Source organism: Panthera onca, chromosome X (genome assembly GCF_046562875.1).
Source record: "Panthera onca isolate mPanOnc1 chromosome X, mPanOnc1 haplotype 2, whole genome shotgun sequence".
Lineage (NCBI taxonomy): Eukaryota > Metazoa > Chordata > Mammalia > Carnivora > Felidae > Panthera > Panthera onca.
Window position 1 is genome coordinate 585,941 of NC_138357.1, and position 24,123 is coordinate 610,063.

Consider the following 24,123-nt stretch of genomic DNA (forward strand, 5'->3'; position numbering starts at 1 on the left):
CGCCCCCAAAAGTGGCTACCTTTTCTTCCTCATTCGTCTTGCCACTGAGCCTGGAAATCAGGTAGGTATCTTTTAGGTATCATTGCTTCTCATTCCTGTTTCCAGACCATTCTGCCTCCCCCATCCAGAGAAATACCAGTCATAAAATCAGACTAAACCACCCCTTCTTGTGATAGTAGTCTTCCAAACACCAGGTCACTCTCCCTTATTTCTTCAGGATTTTTAGCTTCTGGACCACTGTCATTCTCTGCAACACTATTCCTATCATAATTCTTGGTGATTTGAATATCTACGCAGATGACCCTTCCAATACTCTGGCCTCTCTGATCCTTGACTTCTCCTCCAGCGATCTTGTTCTTCCCTTTCCATAGCCATATTCTAACTTTTGTCACTGCAACTTCTGCAATGATTGCATAATGTCATTTATTTGAGGGTATTTTTTCCTACTTTTTGAAATTTTCTATTTTAACACACTTTGAGTTATAATTTACATAAAATAAGATGCACCCACTTTAAGTACACGATCCAATGAGTTTTGACAAATGTATACACACATGCAACTACTACTCCAATCAAAATATAGAATATTTCTATCACTTCAGAAAATTCCTTTGTGTCTCATTTCAGTCAATCTTCCCCACTGTATCCCACTACCACACTGCCAAGAAATCACCAATCTGCCTTCTGTCTAGATAGATTGGTTTGTATTTCCTAGGATTTTCTATAGATTGAATTGTACACTATGTACTCTTTTATTGTCTGGCTTCTTTCACTCAGCATAATTGTTTTGGGATTTCCCCATATTGTCATGTGCTTCAATATCTCATCCCTTTTTATTGCTGAACTATTCCATTGTATAGATGTAGCATATTTATCTGTCTACCTACTGAAAGATATTTGGGCTGTTTCCAGTTTTTTTAGCTGTGATTAATAAAGTTGCTATAAACATTCATGTACAAGTCTTTCTATGGACATATGCTTTCACTTCTTTTGTGTAAATACCTATGATTAGAATTAATGGATCATATGGTACGTACATTTTTAACTTTGACAAGCTCTTTATAAACCACTTGCACCATTTTACACTCCTAACAAGAGTGTATCCATTCCAGTTGTTCCACATTCCTATGCCTTTCAAATTTCAGCTATTCCCGTGTGTGTGCAGTGGCATCTTGTTGTGGTTTTCATTTTCATTTCCCTGTTAACGAGTGATGTTGAGCATCTTTTCATGTCTTTATTTACCATATGTATCTCTTTCATAGAGTGTTTAAATCGCTTGCCCATTTTTTTTTTTTATTTATTTTTTTTGGGACAGAGAGAGACAGAGCATGAATGGGGGAGGGGCAGAGAGAGAGGGAGACACAGAATCAGAAACAGGCTCCAGGCTCCGAGCCATCAGCCCAGAGCCTGACGCGGGGCTCGAACTCACGGACCGCGAGATCGTGACCTGGCTGAAGTCGGACGCTTAACCGACTGCGCCACCCAGGCGCCCCAACTTGCCCATTTTTAAGTTGGACAGTTTGTTATTGAGTTGTAAGAGTTTTTTATTCATATATTTTATTAACATTTTTCATTTTCTTAACAGTTCTTTTGAAAAACAGATTTTGTTTTCATGTAGCTCAATTTATTGAATTTGTCTTTCCTCTCCCTCACTCTCTGAATCCCAGCTATATTGACCCTCTTTTGGTTCCTTATAATGCCATGCTCAAGCATATTGCAAGGCCTTTGGATATACTATTTGCTGTTTAGAATGGCTCCTACATGCCTATTCTCGCACTTAACTCTTAATTATTCTTTGAACTCAGTTCAAATGCCAGTTCCTCAGAAAGACTTTCCCTGCCAGACCCCATATAGATTATTTCTCTGTTACACACTCTCATAACATGCACATCCTTCCTTCAAATAATTTATATCAGTTTAAAACTAAGAGTTAATTGGGGTACCTGGGTAGCTTAGTCGGTTAAGTGTGTGAATTCGGCTCAGGTCATAATCAAGGGTTCGTGAGTCTGGTTCCGACATCAAGCTCTGTGCTGACAGCTGAGAGCCTGGAACCTGCTTAGGATTCTGTGTCTCCCTGTCTCTCCCCCTCCAACGCTCATGCTCTGTCTCTGTCCCTCAAAAACGAATAAACGTAAAAAAAAAATTTAAAAACTAAGAGTTAATTTGGGGGTTATTTTTATTATTTTTATTTTTTTACATTTATTTACTTTTGAGAGACAGAGCACAAATGAGGGAGGGGCAGAGAGAGAAGGAGACACAGAATCCGAAGCAGGCTCTAGGCTCCTAGCTGTCAGCACAGAGCCCGACGTGGGGCTCAAACCCACAAACCGTGAGATCATGACCTGAGCTGAAGTCGGACGCTCAACCGACTGAGCCACCCAGGCACCCCAGGGCTATAGATATATAGATATATAGATATATAGATATATAAATATATAGATATATAGATATGGACTGTTATATATATATATATGGACTATGTTAAATATTTACTGGGAGACTGAATGGATAAGTGAAGAATGGAGGGGCCACAGATAAACTCAAGTTTACATAAAATTTCAAAGCAGAAAAATGTGTTGTTTTCAGTGAACAAAAGATGGCTTTTCATTTTTTTCACCATTATTTTTCTTACTATTGAAGTATAGTTGACATAAAATGTTATATTAGTTTCAGGTAAATAACATGTTGATTCGACAATTCTATACATTACTCAGTGTTCATCGTGGTAGGTGTAGTCAACATCTGTCACCAAACAACATTATTACAATATGATTGACTATATTTCCTATGGTGGGCTTTACATCTCCATGGCTTATTTATTTTATACCTGGAAGTTTATACCTCTTAATTTCCTTTGTCTACTTTGCCCACTTCCACTCACCTCCCCTTTGGCAACCAGCAGTTTGTTCTTTATATCTAGAGATCGGGCTTGTTTGGGGGGGTTGTTTGTCTGCTTGCTTGCTTGTTTTGTGTTTTAGATTCTACATATAAGTGAAATCATATGGTTCTTGTCTTACTCTGCCTGACTTATTACACTTAGCATAATGCCCTCTGGGTCCATATATGTTATCGCAAATGGCAAGATCTCATTCTTTTTTATGCCCAAGTAATAGTCCTTTCATCTATTACTAAACACTTGGGTTGCTTCCGTATTTTAGCTATTATAAATAGTGCTGCAATAAACACAGGTGCATATATATTTTCAAATTAGTGTTTTCTTTTTCTTTGGGTAAGTACCCAATACTGGAATTACTGGATCATATGGTATTTCTATTTCTAATTTTTTGAGGAACCTCCACGCTGTTTTCCACAGTGCTTGGACCAATTTACATTCCCACCAAAGGTACACAAGTGTTCCCTTTTCTCCAACACTTGCTATTTCTTATCTTTTTGACACTAGCCATTCTGATTTCTATGAGGTGATATCTCATTGTGGGTTTGATTTACATTTCCCTAATGATTGGTGACATTGGGCATCTTTTCATTTCTCTGTTGGCTATCTGTATGTCTTCTTTGGAGAAATGTTTATTCAGGTCTTCATTTTTAATTAGATTATTTTTTATTTTTTGGTGTATAAGTTCTTTTTTTTTAGTGTTTATTTATTTTTGAGAGAGAGAGAGAGAGAGACAGAGTGCAAGTGGGGGAGGGACAGAGAGAGATGGAGGCAGAATCCAAAGTAAGCTCCAGGATCGGAGCTGTCAACACAGAGCCCAACGTGGGGACTCAAATTCATGAACCATGAGATCAAGACCTGAGCTGAAGTCAGATGCTTAACCGAAGGGGCCACCCATGCGCCCCAGCAGTTCTTAACATATTTGGGATATTACCCCCCCCCCAATCAGATGTATTATTTGAAAATATATTCTCTCATTCAGGAGGCTGCCTTTTTGTTTTGTTAAAAGTTTCTTTTGCCGTGCAAAAGCTTTGCATTTTGGTGTAGTCCCAATAGCTTATTTTTGCTTGTTTACCTTGCCTCAGGAGACATAGCCATAAATATGTTGCTAAAGCTGATGTCCAAGAGATTGCTGCCTATGTTTTCCTTTAGGAATTTTATGGTTTCAGATCCTACATTTGGGACTTTAATCCATTTTGAATTCATTTTTGTGTGTGGTGTAAAAAAAAAGCCAGTGGTCCAATTTCATTCTTATACATGTAGCTGTCGAGTTTTCCCAGTACCATTTATTGAAAAGACTATCTTATCCCCATTGATTATTATTGCCTCCTTTGTCATAGGTTAATTAACCATATAATCATGGATTTATTTCTGGGCTATCTTGTTCCATTGATCTATGTGTCTATTCTTGTGCCAGTATCATACTGTTTTGATTATTATAGCTTTGTAGTATAGTTTGAAATCAGTGAGCATGATACCTGTGGCTTTGTTCTTTCTCAAGATTACTTTGGCTATTCAGGGTCTTTTGTGATTCTATATGAATTTTTACAACTATTTGTTCCAGTTCTGCAAAAAATGCCATCAGCATTTGATAGAGATTGCATTGAATCTGTAGATGGCTTTGTGTACTATGGACATTTTAACAAAATTTAACTATATTAATTCTACCAATCTATGAGCACAATATATCTTTCTATTTGTGTCTTTAATTTCTTTCATCAGTGTCTTATAGATTTCAGAGTATAGGTCATTCACCTCCTTGGTAAAATTTATTCCTAGGTATTTTATTCTTGTTAATGTAATTGTAAATGGGATTGTTTTCTTAATTTCTCTTTCTGCTACTACATTATTGGTGTTTAGAAATGCAACAGATTTCTGTATATTAATTTTGTATCCTGGGTCTTTACTGAATTCATTTATTAGTTCTAATAGTGTGTGTGTGTGTGTGTGTGTGTGTAGTCTTTAGAGTTTTCTACATAGAGTATTATGTCATCTTCAAATAGTGACATTTTTACTTCTTCTTTATCAATTTGGATGCCTTTTATTTCTTTTTGTTGTCTGATTACTGCAGCTAGGACTTCCAGTACTATGTTGAATAAAAGTGGTGAGACTGGACATCCTTGTCTTATTCCTGATCTTAGAGGAAAAGCTTTCAATTTTTCACCAGTGAATATGATGTTAGCTGTGGAGTGTTCATATATTTCATTATTATGTTGAGATATGTTCCCTCCAAATCAATTTTATTGAGAGTTTTTATCATGGATGGATGTTGTATTTTGTCAAATGGTTTTTCTGCATCTATTGAGATAGTCATATGGTTTTAATCCTTTTTTTTTTTTTTTGGTTAATATCCTGTATCACATTGATTGATTTTTGAATTTTAAACCATCCTTGCATCTTTGGAATAAATTCAACCTGATCTTGGTGAAGTATAATTTTAATGTATTGTTAAAATGCTATTTGCTAACATTTTGTTGAGGATTTTTGCATCTATGTTTATCAGGGATATTGACCTGTAGTTTTCTGTTTCTATAGTGTCTTTGTGTGGTTTTGGCATCAGGGTAATGCTGGGCAAAAGATGGATCTTTAAATGGATGGTGTTAAAACAACTATTAACTGGGGAGCCTGGGTGACTCAGTTGGTTAAGCGACCGTCTTTGGCTCAGGTCATGATCTCAGTTTGTGAATTTGAGCCCCACGTCGGGCTCTGTGCTGACAGCTCGGAGCCTGGAGCCTGCTTCAGATTCTGTGTCTTCCCCTCTCTCTACCCCTCCCCTGCTCATGCTCTGTGTCTCTCAATAATAAATAAATGTTAAAAAAAATTTTTTTAACTATTATCTATTTGTAAAAAAACAAATTGAATACATAGGCTAAAGTCCCAATATAACTCTGCCAAAATAAATTCCAAATCGATGAAACAAATGCCAAAAATGAAACCATGAAGGTACTAAAAGAAAACATAAGAGAACATCTTTATAATAAAACAAAATAAGAAAGGTGGGATATTCTTTGTAATCTTTATGTATATAATAGTCATGTAAGCAGATCAGAAAAACTAGACTGCATAGAGGAAAAAAGTAATAGATTTTATGTAAAATCTAAATTTCACATAGGCCATGTTTTAAAATACATGTAATGTGTATCAAAAAGTGTTAATATCTTCAGTATGTAAATAAATTTTTCAAATCTATAAGGAAAATGTCATCACTTTAATAGAAAAAAATGTAAGATTGTCGTGAACAAACACTTCACAAAATAAGGCAATCAAATGGGCAATAAACATATGGAAAATGCCTCTCAGGAAGGAAATTTGGCAGGATCTATTAAAACGGAAAATGCACTTAGTCTTTTTTCAACATTCTCATTTTAAATATTAATTCTAAAGATATAATCTCAGCAGTGGAACAAATTATATGCCCCAAAATATTTGCTGCTGAAATATTTAGGATAGCAAAAATTTTGGAATATCTGAAATGCCCATCAACAGGAAATGGTTATATTATATATATTCTGGTAATATATAAAATAAACTATTATTATTATGTACTAATCAGACTTGTCATTTTAAATACAATAAACTTATTTGATTCATTATCTCCATCTGCCCGCAGATAATAGAATCCATGAGATTAAGGTTATCTCTAGCAACTGGTTCATTTCCCAGTAGGCACTCAATACATACTGAGCAAATGAATGAATGAGGCCTTCCTTTATCTTAACAGGCTGGAAGTGATGGGGAGAGTATTGGAAACTGTCCCTTTTGCCAACGCCTTTTTATGATCCTCTGGCTTAAAGGAGTTAAATTCAATGTAACTACTGTTGACATGACCAGGTAAGAGAAATCAGGACATGTTTCATTCTGGAGAGTGAAATTGGTAGACACCAATATAATGTTTGTGTTTGTATAATGTGTACTATATCTAAAGGCTTAACTCTACTTATTTTCAATAATTATAGAAAGCCTGAAGAGCTGAAAGACTTAGCCCCAGGCACCAATCCTCCCTTCCTGGTGTATAACAAGGAGTTGAAAACAGACTTCATTAAAATTGAGGAGTTTCTAGAGCAGACACTGGCTCCTCCAAGGTACAGCATTCTACAGGGTATTATTGTTGTTGAGAAAATCTATTGTATTGCCCTATTTATTGCAGATTGAGAATTCTTCTAGACATCTTTTTTTCACTGTTGGCCTCTCTTTTGCTATTTTTCTAGCAAAGTTTTCAAAGATCCCCTTGATTACTCTATATATGACTACACAACTTTACTACAGAATTACTTATTTAATATATGTAAAGGTATTAAAATTTTCTAAGTTGTAATCAGTCTATAAGGAAAGGGCAAAAGATAGTTTTAGAAACCTTGGGAAGGCAGGGAATTTCAGCCATAATGAAGTTTGGGGGAATTTATACTGATAGAAATTCGACTTGTTTTATTGTAGAGCCCTCACAAGATCTTCAGTTTTGAAACAGCTTTTGATTCGGTCTGATCTCTAAGCTCTGCAGGTTGAGAAATATTATGTCTACTAAGCATAAACTTCCCCCCTTCAACTTTAAATACACAAAGATATTAGATTTAACATTTCAACGTACTTTTATATTCCTTATGCTATCTGTGCCTTTTATTCGCATGACTTATTCATTCCATAACTGGAAGTCTATATCTTCCATTTCTCTTCACCCATTTTCACACATCCTCCACCCCTTTAACCTCTGGCAACCAGTGGTTTATGCTATGTATTTATGGGTCTGTTTCTGGAGGCATCACAATTCCAGACTTCAAGTTATATTACAAAGCTGTAGTGATCAAGACAGTATGGTAGTGGCACAAAAATAGACACATAGATCAATAAAACAGAATAGAAAACCCAGAAATGAACCCACAACCGTTTGGTCAATTAATCTTTGACAAAACAGAAAAGAATATCCAATGGGAAAAAGATAGTGTCTTCAACAAATGGTGTTAGGAAAACTGGACAGCAACAAGCAAAAGAATGAAATTGGACCCTTTTCTTACACTGTACACAAAAGTAAATTCAAAGTGGATTAAGGAAGGCACTTGTGATGAGCACTGGGTATTATAGGTAAGTGATGAATCACTAAATTTCTACACCTGAAATCAATTTTACCATATATGTTAACTAACTAGAATTTAAATAAAAACTTGAAATAAAAAAGAAATAGACAGTAGTGATGGTTGCACAACACAGTGAATGTAATTAATGTCACTGAATTGTAAACATAAAAAAATGCTTAAAATGGCAGATTTTATATATTTTTCCCACAATAAAAAAATTTTTTTAAAAATGCGTTGAAGACCTAAATGTGAGACAGGAAACTATCAAAATCCTAGAGGAGAACACAGGCAGCAACTTCTCTGATATTGGCCATAGCAACTTCTTACTAGATATGTCTCCTGAGACAAGAAAAACAAAGCAAAAATAAGCTGTTAGGAGTTAATCAAAATATAAAACTTCTGCACAGTGAAGGAAGCAATCAACAAAACTAAAAGGCAACCTGTGGGATGGGAGAAGATATTTGCAAATGACATATCTGATAAAGGATTAGTATCCTAAATATATAAAGAACTTATAAAACTGAACACCCAAAAACAAAATAATCCAGTTTAAAAAGGGCAGAAGAAGGGCACCTGGATGGCTCAGTTGGTTAGGCATCTCTTAGTTTTGCCTCAGGTCATGATCTTGGAGCTTCATGGGTTCAAGCCTTGCATTAGGCTCTGTACCGGCAGTGCAGAGCCTGTTTGGGATTCTCTCTCTTTCCCTCTTTCTCTGTCCTTCCCCCACTTGCACTGTCTCTGTCTCTCTCAAAATAAATAAATAAACTTTTTTAATGGGCAGAATATGTGAATTAATATTTTTCCAAAGAAGACATCCACATGGCCAACAGACACATGAAAAGATGCTCAACATCACTCATCATCAGGGAAATGCAAATCAAGACTACAATGAGATATCACCTCACACCTGTCAGAGTGGCTAAAATCAACAACACAAGAAACAACAAGTGTTGTTGAGGATATGCAGAAAAAGGAACTCTCTTGTACTGTTCGTGGGAATGTAAACTAGTGCAGTTTGTGGAAAACAGTATGGAGGTTCCTCAAAAAACTAAAAATAGAACTACCCTATGACCCAGTAACTGTACTACTGGGTATTTATGCAAAGAATACAAAAATACTGGTGTGCCTGGGCAGCTCAGTCGGTTAAGCATTCAGCTCTTGATTTTGGCTCAGGTCATGATCTCACAGTTCATGAAATCAAGCCCCTAGTTGGGCTCTGTGCTGATGACAGAGAGCCTGCTTGATATTCTCTCTCTCTCTCTCTCTCTCTCTCTCTCTCTCTTCCTGTGTGTGTGTGTGTGTGTGTGCCCTTCTCCAGCTCACACACGGTTTCTCTCTGTCTCAAAAGAAATAAACATTTTTAAAAAGAATACAAAAATACTAATTCAAAGGGATACATGCACCCCAATGTTTATAGCAGCATTACCTATAATACCAACATTATGGAAATAGCCCAAGTTTCCATGGATTTATGAATGGATTAAGAAGATGTGTGAGGCGCCTGGGTGGCTCAGTCAGTTGAGCATCCAACTCTTGATTTCGGCTCAGATCATGATCCCATGGTTATGGGATGGAGACCCATGTTGGGCTCCATGTTGAGCATGGAGCCTGCTTAAGATTCTCTCTCTCTCTCTCTCTCTCTCTCTCTCTCTGTCTCCCTCTGCCCCTCTCCCCTGCTCGCTCTCTCTCCCTCTCTCTCTAAAATAAAAAAGAAGATGTGGTATATATATGGTGTATGGAATATTACTCAGCCAAGAAAGAGGATTTAAGATGGCAGAGTAGTAAAGGGACCCTGGGCTTGTCTTGTCCCTTGAACATAGCTAGATCAATGGCAAATCATTTTGCACACCTAAGAAATCAATCTGAGGATTAAGAGAACAATCTGCATAATTTGAGGGAGAGAACGTGGCAGGTTTCTTTTAACAAACAAATCAAAGCACACCTAGTTAAAGGTCCAAACACTCCCCATTTAAAACAAGGAGGAACTCTGCAGAGGACTGACAGACAATTTACAGCAGCAGAGGCCACATAGCATATACCAGAAACACTTCCTGAAGTGCCAGGCCCTGGACATTGTATAAACCCTTCTTACTATAGCATTACTCTCAAGAACATGAAACATAACAAGCTTTCATACACACAAAAGACAGAAACCTAGATAAAATTACAAGATAGATTAATTCTCCCCCCAAAAAAGATCAAGAAGCAACCACAGTCAAGGATTTACTCAAAATAGATATAAATAATATATCTGAACAAGAATTTAGAAAAACAGTCATAAGAATAGTAGATGGGCTTGAAAAAAATCATAGAATATACCAGAGAAACCCTTGATGCAGAGAAAAAAAGACCTAAAAATTAGGCCAAAATAAAAAAAAATGGTATGAGATGTAAAACTGAGCGGATGTAATCACAACAAGGATGGAAGAAGTAAATGAATGAATAGGTTATACAGAATATAAAATTATGGAAAATGATGAGGCTGAAAAGGAGAGAGAAAGAAAACTATTGGATCACAAATATAGACTTAGGGAACTCAGCGATTGTATACAGTGCAATACTATCCATATCATAGGAGTTCCAGAAGAAGAAGAAGGGGGAAAGGGGACACAAGGTTTTATATCTGAGAACCCCTAATCTGGGGGGAGGGAAACAGGCATTCAAGTCCAAGAAGCACAGAGAACTCCCCTCAAAATCAACAAAAACAGGTCAACACCAAGACATATCATAGTGAAACCTTCAAAATACAAAAAAAAAAAAAGAGATAATTCTGAAAGCAGCTAGAGACAAAATGTCATTAACCTACAAAAGTAGACATATAAGGTTAGAAGCAGATGTGTCCACAGGACTTCTGGCAGGCCAGAAGGGAGTGGCAAGATATATTCAATGTACTAAACAGGAAAAATATGCAGGCAAGAATACCTTATCCAGGAAGTCTGCCATTCAGAATAGAAGGAGAGGTACAGAGTTTCCAAGACAAGCAAAAACTAAAGGAGTTCATGAACACTAAACAAGCTCTGCAAGAATTATTAAAAGGAACACTTCGAGCAGGAAAGAGAGACCAAAAGCAACAAAGACTAGAAAAGAACAGAGACAATCTACATGAGTAGCGACTTTCAGGTAATACAATGACACTAAATTCATATCTATCAATAATTACTGTAAGTGTAAATGGACTAAGTGCTCTAATCAAAAGACATAGGGTCAGAATGGATAAAAAAAAAAAGACCCATTGATATGCTGCTTACAAGCGACTCATTTTAGCCCCAAACTCACTTCCACATTGAAAAAACAATTGAAGATAAATTGAAGAATAATGTATCATATTAATAGACATCAAAAGAAAGCTGGAGTAGCCATACTTACATCAGACAAACTAGATTTAAACCAAAAACTGTTATAAGAGATGAAGAAAGGCACTATATCATAATAAAGGGGTCTATACAACAAGATCTAACAACTGTAAATTTTATGCCTCCAACTTGGAACAGCCAAATATATAAATCAATTAATAACAAACCTAATAGAAACTCACTGATGATAATACAATAATACAGGACTTTAACACCCCACTTATATCAATGGACAGATCACTTAAGCAGAAGATCAACAAGGAAACAATGGCTTTGAATGATACACTGGACCAGATGGAATATTACTCAGCCATAAAAAAGAATGAAATCTTGCTATTTGCAACGATGTGTATGGAGCTAGAGAGTATTATGCTAAGCAAAATAAGTCAGTCATAGAAAGACAAACACCATATGATTTCACTCATAGGTGGAACTTAAGAAACAAAACAAATGAGCAGAGGAGAAAAAGAGAAAGACAGAGAGAGAGAGAGGCAAACCAAGAAACAAACTCCTAACTATAGAGAACAAGGTGATGGTTACCAAAAGGGAGGTGGGTGGGGGATGGGTAAAAGAGGTGATGAAGATTTAGGTGTTATCACTCTTTAAATCTGTGCCAATATGATGGGTATAGTGATATCACACTGATACTTTAAATTGCATTTCCCTGAATAATAGGTGAATTTGAGCATCTTTACATATGTTGATTGATCATTTGGTTTTGTTCTGTGAATCATCTTGTCAAATCCTTCTGATTTTCTGTTGGCTTATGTATCAGTTAGGGTTTGCATTCAATTCTGATAACTAGAGATGAAAAAAGTGGCTTAAATAAATACGGGTTTTATTTTTCTCACATAATGAGCCAAGAATGAGTCATTGTAGGGATGGAATGATGGTTCCATGACCTCACTGGGGACCCAAGCTCTTTCTAATCTCTCTTCTGTGCTATCCTTCAGGTGAGGCTTCCAGTCTCAAAGTTAATTCGTGGGGACAATATGTCCGCTGGAATTCCAGGCAACAGATCTAATTCCCACACAAGAAGAAGGAAAAGGACAACGAACAAAAGATGCAAGCTAGATTTTTTTAAATGTTTATTTATTTTTGAGAGAGATAGACAGACAGACAGAATGCAAGGAGGGGAGGGGCAGTGATAGAGGGAGACAGAGAATCCGAAGCAGGCTCAAGGCTCCGAGCTGTCAGCACAGAGCCCGATGCAGGGCTCGAACTCACAACCATGAGATCAAGACCTGAGCTGAAGTCGGACGCTTAACCGACTGAGCCACCCAGGTGCCCCAAAAGCTACAAGCTAGATTTAAGAAGTTTTTGCAGAAGCCACATCAACAATTTGCATTATTTACATTTCATCATCCAAAAATAATCCACATGGTCACATATAAATATAAAGGAGACCTAGGAAATGTAGTTTTTATCCAGGTATATCACCACCCCTAATAAAACAAAAACAAGTTTTAGTTAATGAAAGGAAGGAAAGGAAGGAAAGAAGGAAGAGAAAGAAAGAGAGAGAGGTACAGAACTGTGTTATCAGCCATAGTCTGCTTCTTACATGCAACACACTCCCAAGAGATACAACTTCCAAGTTCCATATAGTTACTGCATCCTGCTCAAAGTTCAAGATCTTTGGGTGATGTGCAACATCTCCATTAGATACTAATTGTAGGGCAATTAAATAAATTAAAAGACAAGTTTTCTCCACCAACTCCTTGATGCACTCGATATATCATGGTAGAGCAGGAACTGGATAGCTGGAATAAAAACTTCCATTTTTAAAAGGATAATGATAAAAAGGATAGGATAACACACAGCAATCACCGGTTCATAACAGTTACCATTGTTAGAGAAACAGCTGAAAGACGTTCTAGGTTTTGGCATTACAAACAATGCTAAAATGTACTTTCTTTTTACAAAGCCCTCCAGAGTGATTATTTTGCTAGATATGGAAGTCCTTCCATATAAACTTCATATAAAAATTTTACAACCTGTTAGATACCCACGTCAATGAAAATGAGGGAGTATGGAACTCCAAAAATCTATCCCTTCATGAAAGCAATGAATAGCTTGGGGGGAAAAACCGTCAGAATCAACTTTTCCAGAATTCTGGAATCTAACCAAAAATTTACAACACTGAAGGAAATATTAACAAAGAAAAAAAGCTGAATTTTAGTAAAAGAGCCTTGTGGCATTTTAGATTATCTTGTTACCATATTCCACTCCCCAGTCTTGAGCAGCCTTAAAGATAGTAGTCCACATTGTGGGTGCAAGATACTGGTATAAGAAGACATGATATGGGCTTTATTCTCAAAAATTGTGGTTATGTGGTTTGGCCTAGTGGCACCCTGAAGGATTGGCTTGAGGGTTTGTGTTTTTTCACCTACCCTGGAGCTTTCCCAGGGTTGAGGCAGGCTCTTTGGTGGCATTCATGGAAGGCATTTAAAGGCACATGTATTAGCCATTGCCACATGGGGAAAGGAATAGCACTTGAGGAAAGCAATAGACAAACTGAAAAACCTGGGAAGAAATAGGCTGGATGTTTGGGGGATATGTAGGGGAATATGAGCTTTAAAAAAGCTTTCATGTATTCTAAGGACTCTAGAAGCCCATGCACATGTCCAGGTTTAGGCCTATGCTCAGAAGAGACCTGAGAAGACCCTAAGCTCTTACTTCTGACTTCAGGCACCATGCAAGCAGAAATTGAAGGCTAGGGGCACCTGGGTGGCTCAGTCGGTTAAACATCCAACTTCGGCTCAGGTCATGATCTCGCAGTTTGTGACTTAAAGTCCCACATTGGGCTCTGTGCTGATAGCTCAGAGCCTGGAGCCTGCTTCCAATTCTGTGTCTCCCTCTCTCTGCCTCTCCCCTGCTTGTGCTCGCTCTTTCTCTCTCTGTCTCTCAAAAGTAAATACACATTGAAAAAAAAAGAAATTGAAGGTTAAGCTGTAAACTGCATACATAAGCATTGAAGGAGAGCCTCAACTCAGAGAAAGACTGCAAACACTGGGATACGTTTTCTTTCTTGGTTTGTTTGCTTGCTTGGTTGGTTTGGTTCCAGGAGAATAACAAAATATCCATTAAATCAATAACCAACCAAAGATAATGAGACAAATATTTCAGTAGCCCCAAACAACAAAGAACACAGAGTTTAAAAAATTACTTCAGAAAATTTACTAAACAAATAAACAATACTCATAATAAGCAGCAACACAAACCCCAAGGAATGGAAGGATCTGATTTTCAGAGTTTCTACCTTATAATATTTGAGCATCCAGTTTTCAAGAAAAAAATATAATTCATGTCAAGAAACAAGAAAGTATGGCCCATTCACAGGATAAAAAAGAAATTAATAGAATCTGTTCCTGAGAAAATCCAGATATGTGATTCAATAGACAAAGACTTTACATCAACTGTCTTAAATATGTTTAGAATGCTAAAGAAAGCCACAAACAAAGAACTAAAGGAAACCACAGAGAGCATCCTCAGCATAGAGAGAACAGCAATAAAAAGAAACTGTAAAAAGGAACCAAATAGAAAATCTGGAGTTGAAAAGTACAATTACTAAAATGAACAATTCACTAGAGGGTTTCAACAGCAGATTTGAACAGATAAAAGAGGTAATAAGCAAAAGTGAGCATAAATTGATTGAGATTATCCAGTCTGAGTAAAAGGAAGAAAATGAACAGAATCTAACAGACCAGTGGAATACCATCAAATGTACCAAGATACACATAATGGGAGTCCCAGAATGAGACAACAGAGATAAAGATGCAGAAGAATGTTTGAAGTAATAATGGCTGAAAGTTTCCCAAATTTAATTAAATACATTTATCTATACATCCAAGGAGGTCAATGAATTCCAAGTGGAATAGAGACAAAGATATCAACACCAGGATACATTATAATCAAATTATCTAAAGCCAAAGCCAAAGATAGAATCTTGAAAGCAGCAAGAGAAAAATGACTCATCATGTAGAAGAGATATTCAGTAAGATTAACAGATGATTCTCCATCAGAAACCATGGAGACCAGAAGGCAGAGAGATGATATAAGTGCTGAAAGAAAAAAAATCAACCAAGAATTCCATATCTGGCAAAACTATCCTTCAAAAATGAAAGAGAAGTTAAGACATTCCACATGAACAAAAACTGAGGAATTTTGTTGCTAGTAGACCTATTCTACAAAAAATGCTACAGGGAGTCCTTCAGGCATAAATGAGAGGCCACTAGACAGTAAATTAAGGTCATGTGAAGAATAAAGAGCACCAGTAAAAGAGGGAAGCCATACTCATATCAATGCAAAAAAAAAAAATGGACAAAATCTGACACCATTTCATGATAATACTCAACAAACTAGGAACAGAAGGGAAGTTCCTCAACCTGACAAAAAGCATCTAATACCCACACATAACATCATACTTAATGGTAAGGGATTGAAAACTTTCCCCTTAGGATTAGGAACAACACAGGGATACCATATCTGATACTTCTGTTTAACACTGTATTGGAAGTTTTAACCAGAGTGGTTATGAAAAAAAATAAATAAAAAGTATTCAAAGTGGAAAGGAAGAAGTAAAACTATCTCTATTTGCAGATGGCATAATCTTTCACACAGAAAATCCTTTAAAATCCACTAAAAAACTACTAGAACTCATACATGATTTAAGTACAATTGAAATATACAGATCAATATACAAAAATCAATTTTATTTATTTACACTACCAATGAATAATCCAAAAAGTAAATTTAAAAAACAATTCCATTTTCAACAGTATAAGAAATAACAAAATACTTCGGAATAAACTTAATAAAGACTTCTCTGCTGAAAATCACAAACCATTGCTGAAAGAAGACCTAAAAAATGGAAAGACATGTATATTAGTTTCTTAGGGCTGCCACAACTAAATGCCATAAATTGAGTGGTTTAAAACAACAGAAATTTGTCTTATAGTTCTGAAGGCCAGAAGTATGAAGTCAAAGAATCAGCAGGGCCATGCTCCCTCTGAAACCTTTAGGAGAAAGATCCTTCCTTGCCTCTTCTTAGTTTCCAGTGGCTTTCCAGCAATCACTGGTGTTCCTTGACTTGTGGATCCATAATTCCACTCCTCCATCTTCACATGGCATTTTCCCCATTCCTCTGTCTTTTGAAAAGATATTCTTTTTAAGAACACTGGTAATTTGGATTAATGGGCCCACCTTACTCCAGTGTGGCCTTGTCTTAACTAATTACATATGTAACAATCATATTTCAAAATAAGGTTACATTAGTAAGTACTGGAGTTTAGGGCGCCTGGGTCACTCAATTGGTTAAGCGTCCGACTTCAGCTAAGGTCATGATCTCGCGGTTTGTGAGTTCAAGCCCCATGTTGGGCTCTGTGCTGACAGCTCGGAGCCTGGAACCTGCTTCGAATTCAGATTCTGTGTCTCCCTCTCTGCCCCTCCCCTGCTCACACTCTGTCTCTCTCTCTCTCTCAAAAATAAATAAACATAGAAATTAAAATTAAAAAAGAAAGTACTGGAGTTTATGACTCCAATATATCTTTTTGGGGGGACACAATTCAACCCATACAAACATCCAATGTTTGTGGACTAGAAGACTTAATTTTGTTGATAGAAATATTCCCCAAAAAGATCTACTAATTCAATGCAACCACAATAAATATTCTAATGGTGTTTTTGCAGAAATAAAAAAGCCAATGCTCAAATTCATATGGAATTGCAAGAGACCACAAATAGCCAAAATAGTCTTGATAAAGACAAAGTTGGAGGACTCACACTTCCTGATTTCAAAACTTACTACAAACCTACCATAATCACAATGGTGCAATGCTTGCATAAGAATAGACTTATAAGTCAATAGTGGAGAAATGAGAGTCCAGAAATAAGCCCATACATCAAAGTTCAATTGATTTTCAAGAGTGCCAAAACCATTCAATGGCGAAAGAGTAGTCTCCCCCACACATCATTCTGGGAAAACTAGATATTCACATGCAAGAGAAAAAAAGTTAGACCCTTACCTCATACCATAAACAAAAATTAACTCAAAGCACATCAAAGACCTAGACATACGGGCTGAAACTATAAAACTCTTAGAAGAAAACATATGGGTAAATCTTCAGGACCTTGTATTTGGCAATAGAATCTTAGATATGACACCAAATGCACAGCAATGAAATAAAAAGTAGATAAATTAGAGTTCACCAAACTAAAACCATTTGTGCATCAAAGAATACTATCAAAAAAAAAAGAAAAATTAATCCAAAAAAAATGGGAGACAGTGTTTCCAAATCATGTATCTGATAAAGGTCTAGCTTCCACAATATATAAAGAACTCTTACAATTCAACAACAGAAAAGCAAACAACCTAATTTTAAAAGTGTCAAGAAAGTAGACATTTCTCAAGAGAATATATGCAAATGCCTAATGAGCACATGTAAAGATGCTTAACATCATTAGTTATTGGGGAAATGCAGATCAAAACCATAGTGAGATAACACTTAAAAGCCACTAAGATGACTATCACGAAAAAGAAAAAAAACAGGAAATAGCAAATGCTTACAAAAATGTGGAAAAATTGGAATTCTCATACGTTGCTGGTAGAAATTCTGCCATTGTGGAAAAAAAGATTGACAGTTACTCAAAAATTTCAACATAGAGTTACCACATAGCCCAGCAATTCTATTCCTAGATATATACTCAAAAGAACTGAAAACAGGTATTCAAACAAAAACGTGTACACAATCATAGCAGCACTATTTACACTAGCCAAATGGTGAAAACAACATAAATATCCATCAAGTGATTACTGGATAAAGAAAATGTGGTCTATCCATACAATGAAATATTATTCAACCATAAAAAAGAATGAAGTACTGATACATACCAGGATATGAGCCTTGACCATCATACTAAGTGAAATAAGCCAAACACAATAGGCCACATATTGTATGATTCCATTTATATGAAATGTCCAGAATAAGCAAGTCCATAGAGACAGAAAGATTAGTGGTTCCAGGGACTGAGAGGAGGTGTGAATGGGGAGTAACTGCTAATGGGAACTTTGAAGTTTATAATATAGTTTTGTTGACTATAATCACTATGCTGTGCTTATTTATCTACTAATTGCAAGCTTTTAACATTTAAACATCTCCCCAATCCCCCCACCAAGGTGCCTCCAGTAACTATAATTTTACTCTCTTTTTTATGATTTTTGCTTTTTAGGTTCTACATATAAGTTAGATCATACAGTATTTGTCTTTCTCTGTCTGACTTATCTCACCTAGCATAATGTCCTCCAGGTCCATTCATGTTGTTAGAAATAGTAGGATTTCCTTCTTTTTTATGGTTGAATAATATTCCATTGTATATACACCACATGTCCTTTATCCATTCATCCACTGATTTACATTAGGTTATCAACCTAAGTGCCAGTCCTATGTTCTTTGATGAGGTTTTGTTTTGTTTTGTTTTGTTTCATATTGGTTCTATACCTTTGTATTAAGTTATTTCTCAATATTTTATACTTTATCACAATTGTAAATGGAATATGCTACTAATATCTATTTCCATCTGGTTATTGGTAGCATAGAAAACATTTTTTTTTAATGTTTGACTTGTACTAGCCACCTTACCAAAATATCTCATTAATTCTGTCTTGTTCCTAAATTTAATGTAAATGGTTTTAAAGTTACCATTTAGAATGTTGTTTGTCTTATTTGTTAGTGCACTCAGCACAATGTTGAAGACAAGTAGTGATAATGATTATTCTCATCATTTACTCATTTTAAGGGAAACAGTTCTAACATTTCACCATGTAATATGGTGCTTGCTGAAAGTTTTTGATGGATATATTTTATCAAGTTAAGGAAATTAATGAATTAGTTTAATCATTGAATAAATATTTACTGAGTACTTACTATCAAACAATATTCTAGACACTTGAAACACATCAGTGATTAAACCAGGCAAAAACACTGTCTTAGTAGACCTTACATTCTAGTTGGGGAAGACAATACATAGGCAAGATTAAAAAGCAAAATATAAACTATTTTAGATGATGTTAAATACTAAGAAAAAAATAAACTAGGGAGTAAAGTATGGGGTAAGGGCAGGGTAAGGTTGCAATGTTAAATAGAGTGGGCAGAGGAAGGTCTCAGAAATATAAAAACAAGATCTGAAAGAAGAGAGGGAGTAGGTCATGTGCATACATAAAGGAAATCACTCCATTTAAGGGAAGACTAAGTGAAAAAGCCTTGGGGCTGGAGCTTATCAGGTCTATTTGAAGAACAGCAAAGAGGTAAGTTTCAAGTGTAGTGAGTGGAGAAAAGAGTAGGAGGAAATGAGAGCAGAGTGGTAAGATAGGGTCAGATCACATCAGTCCCTGTAGACTACTATGAGGACTTGGGGTCTGAGTCTGAATGAGATGGGGGCATTGCAAGGTAATAAGTAGGGGAGATACATGATAACAATTTACCTTTTAACATGATTGCTCTGGCAGCAAGTGGAAAATAGTCTAAGAGTGTGGGGGACAAGCATGGGAGTGGGGAGAATAGTCAAAGAGCTATTGCAGTAGTATAAGACTTGGACAAGGCAGGGGGCAGTGGAGGTGGTGAGAAGTGGATAAGTTCTGGGTATATTTTGAAAGATAAACTGGATAGAATTGCTAATGGAGCAAATATGGGGAGGGAGAGAAAGTGAGGTATTAAGGAAGATGACTAAGTGTTTGACCTGATCATTTCTAGTTGCTAGTGGGATTTTTTTATGACTAGGAATTGCTTTGCATTGAATAATTTTTCTGCATCTACTCATGATAATATGGTATTATTTAATTTCTTAATGTGGTGGATTACATTATTACATTATTTAATTTTTATTATGCTAAGTGAACTTTGTATTACTAAGGAGAGGACATCTTGGCTACCTTTTTCCATGCTCTCTATCCTCTTTATTCCTTCATTTTTATGGAATTTACAATAATTTAAAGCCATATTTTTTCCTACTTAGCTTTAAAAATGTATTACCAACAACATATCTTCTGCCAAATAGGCTTTCAGGAACAAGTATGAGGGACTTAACTACCATTTAAAACCTTGTTCCTACAGGTAAATGGCCTTTGAATTTTCCACAGCTTGTTTCCTAGTGAACTTTAGAAACTAAAGTATTCTGATATTGGGAAAAATATATATTTACAAATAGAGATTCTCAGAACCCTCGGTTTCCAGCACAATTTTCTAAAACCTCCATTTTCAGTAGAGTACAAGCTAGGACACTTGGTCTCTGACTTATGTGTGAATAATCATGCAGTGATGTTTCTTTTTAAGGTATCCTCACCTGAGTCCCAAGAACAAGGAGTCCTTTGATGTGGGCTGTAACCTCTTTGCCAAGTTTTCTGCATACATTAAGAATACACAAAAAGAAGCAAATAAGAGTAAGATACCTTTATTTAAATTTCTATTTCTCTCACACATTTGCTGACTCCCAATCTCACTCAGCTAACATGGGATTTTCCTGAATATGTAATATATGTTGGGGAATGCACTCTTCCTCTGATTTTTTTCTTTTCTCCTTTGAAATTCCTTTCCATGAAATTTTATTAAATTTAGAACCCAAGATTCAATATAGCAATTACTAACTTGGCTCAATTAGAGCATTGACATGCTAGGAGTTAACTAACTGCAGGACTGTATTTTTAACCCCCCCCCCCCCAACTTTTCCTGTGTGCCTTTAAGGTTTCTTAAACTATAGCATCTACTATCTCCCATGACCATTCTTGAATGGGTTTACTGTATTCTGAGTCATAAGAGCTATTAGTTTCTGATTCCACTTTCTGACTTTTCTGTGTTTAGTAATAACATATGTGACTTTTTCTTTCTTTGACTCTCCTTCCAATGCTCCTCAAGAAGAGTCAAAGAGCATTTGATTAAACACCTGATTCTGTCTTATCAGTGGGTAGTTGAGTTCTAGCTAACTATTTAGATTTTGAAGGGCAAGTGTAAGCAATGTGTATAGATAGAGATGTCTAAATGGGTGAAAAGCTTATGTAAAATGTAGTCATGAAGACAAAACGTTTATTAGTAACCTTCTGACTTCTTTGCCTCAGATTTTGAAAAATCTCTGCTCAGAGAATTTAAACGTCTGGATGACTACTTAAACACCCCGCTTCTGGATGAAATTGATCCAGACAGTGCTGAGGAACTCACAGTTTCCAGAAGATTGTTCTTGGATGGGGACCAGCTGACACTGGCTGACTGCAGCTTGTTACCCAAACTGAACATTATTAAAGTAAGCCTTTGTAGGGCATACTGAATGGTTTGGGAGGGGGTTGGGAGTTGCCAGCATGAAACACAGTGACTAGTGTGAGATTGTTATATGATGGCTTTGTCATCATTATACATAGTATATATCTCCTTTTTCTCCTTAGCAAAAAAAAAAATCCACAGTGATCTCCTCTGGGAACCATAAAAATTTGTTTCTTTCTTCCCAAATCAGAAGGTGCTTTCCACTGGCTTATCTATAAAACAAGAGTAAGGAGTACCTGGGTGGCTCAGTCAGCTGAGCATCTAACTCTTGATTTTGGCTCAGGTCAAGATCTCATGGTTCCTGAGTTCAAGTCCCGCATGGGGCTCTGTGCTGACAGTGCAAAGCCTGCTTGGGATTCTCTCTCTCTCTCTCTCTCTGCCTCCCATGCTTGCATGCATGCTCTCTCAAAATAAATAAATAAACTTAAAAAAAACAAGGGTAATATTACCCATTTCATAGAATTGTTGATTAAATTAAAGCATGTAGAATGCTTAGAACAGTGTCATAACAAATGATAATGTGAGCTACTAATAGTATCATGATGACTTAATCATTGATTTAATAAATTCTTATTGAACAGAACTTATTCTGTCTCAGGTCCTATGCCAAACACACAGAATACATAAAGAAATAAGACATAGTTGGGACCCTAAGCAAACTTAGTCTAGTGGAGAAATTTTTCTGATAATCACAGCATAAATATAAATATGATTACACAAATATAGCTTTGTCTACATTTGTAAAAAAAACTTTAAAGTAGTAAGTGCAAGATTATTTTTGTGCAGATAACATGTCCTTAATGATCTTGACTCTTGAAATACGTTTCTCCACACTAAGCATGTCATTGATGCCTTTTATTACCGTTTTTTCCCAAAACCCTAGGTTGCTGCCAAGAAATACCGTGACTTTGACATTCCAGCAGAATTCTCAGGAGTCTGGCGCTATCTTCACAATGCCTATGCCCGTGAAGAATTTATCCACACATGTCCTGAAGACAAAGAAATTGAAAATACCTACGCAAGTGTGGCTAAACAGAAGAGATAAGGCAACTCTTTCAGTAGAAAAAGCCCTCTTTTCACTTGTCATATTATAAAGGTTTCTGGAAATAAGAATATGGAAAATACTGTTTCCTCTATCCAACTCTCATGAAAAGAATGCTGTATTTTCTGTATCTGGCCAGTCCAAACTATCTTCCCACTATGTATTTTAAAGTTCTTTATATTTTCACTTACTTTTCTTTATTTCTATGGCATAAGCACTGCAATATTAAATGACACGGAAAGCATCAAGATCTTTTGTTATTTAATTGAATTCCTAGAATGCATTATGTGTAAGCTCAACAGATGGCTGAACTTACAAATGACATAAGTAGAGCCACAATCTTAAACTCCTGAGTTTATTTCTGATATGAATAATAAAATCAGAGAGTGAGTATATCAGAAAGGCAAATCCTAAAAGAATTCTTTTAAAAATCAGCTCTAAATACAGATCAAGACCAACTGGTATTAGAATGGCATTAAACATCTAGAAATATGACTGTGTCATAGTCAGAGATGGGAATATGACCTTTATGACCAGATTATATTGTTAAATGAGCAAGCATTCATTAGATACAACATAATAATAATTTTTAAAAGATTAACAAGTATATGATAAAGTTACAAAGTAAATCAGATCTTTTATTCAATAGAAATGAGAAAAAAACTAGGAAATTTGACCAAAAGGTCTTGTTGCTGTCCATAAAAGGAGAAGGAAGGCTATGCTTAAAGGATAGTCACAAATATTTGTACAGAATTTAAAATGCTCTATTACTATATGTACTCAAATTTACATGTTAAAATAAAATCACTCAAATCTGAAAACAAAACCTGAACTTAACTCAATCCTTCAAAGAAGAAACTAAGTTCAGCCTCAAAAAAGGAAGACCATAGATCAACAGAACAGAAAATCCAGAAATAAACCTACAACTATATGGTCAATTAATCTTCAACAAAGCAGCAAAGAATATCCAATTGGAAAGAAGCAGTCTCTTTAACAAATGATGTTAGAAAAACTGCACAGAAACATGCAAAAATGGAAACTTGACCACTTTCTTCACTATACAAAAAATAAATTCAAAATGGAATACATACCTAAATATGAAACCTGAAACCATAAACATCCTAAAGAGAAAACACAGGCCATAGCAACTCTTTTCTAGATATCTCTCCTGAGGCAAGGGAAACAAAAACAAAAATAAACTATTGGGACTTCATCAAAATAAGAAACTTCTGCACAGTGAAGGAAACAATCAACAAATCTAAGAGCCAACTGATGTAATGGGAGAAGATATTTGCAAATGACAGATCCAATAAAGGGTTAGTATCCAAAATACATAAAGAACTTACAAAACTGAACATCCAAAAAACAAATAATCCTGTTAATAAATGGGCAGATGACATGACATTTTTCCAAAGAAGACATCCAGATGGCCAACAGGCACATAAAAAGAGGCTCAACATCA

At 35.9% G+C, this 24,123-nt stretch overlaps 1 protein-coding gene across 1 annotated transcript in view; it reads left to right on the top strand.

The window, feature by feature from the left end:
- The window catches only part of CLIC2 (chloride intracellular channel 2), a 28,811-nt gene extending 5,902 nt beyond the window's left edge, over window positions 1-22,909 (top strand). Inside the window, exons 2-6 of the mRNA XM_081792539.1 lie at window positions 6,615-6,724; window positions 6,850-6,975; window positions 20,642-20,748; window positions 21,421-21,602; window positions 22,503-22,909. Coding sequence (XP_081648665.1) covers window positions 6,615-6,724; window positions 6,850-6,975; window positions 20,642-20,748; window positions 21,421-21,602; window positions 22,503-22,664 — 687 coding nt within the window. The 3' untranslated portion in view covers window positions 22,665-22,909. The remainder of the gene's footprint in view (window positions 1-6,614; window positions 6,725-6,849; window positions 6,976-20,641; window positions 20,749-21,420; window positions 21,603-22,502) is intronic.
- Window positions 22,910-24,123: the final 1,214 nt, after the last annotated feature.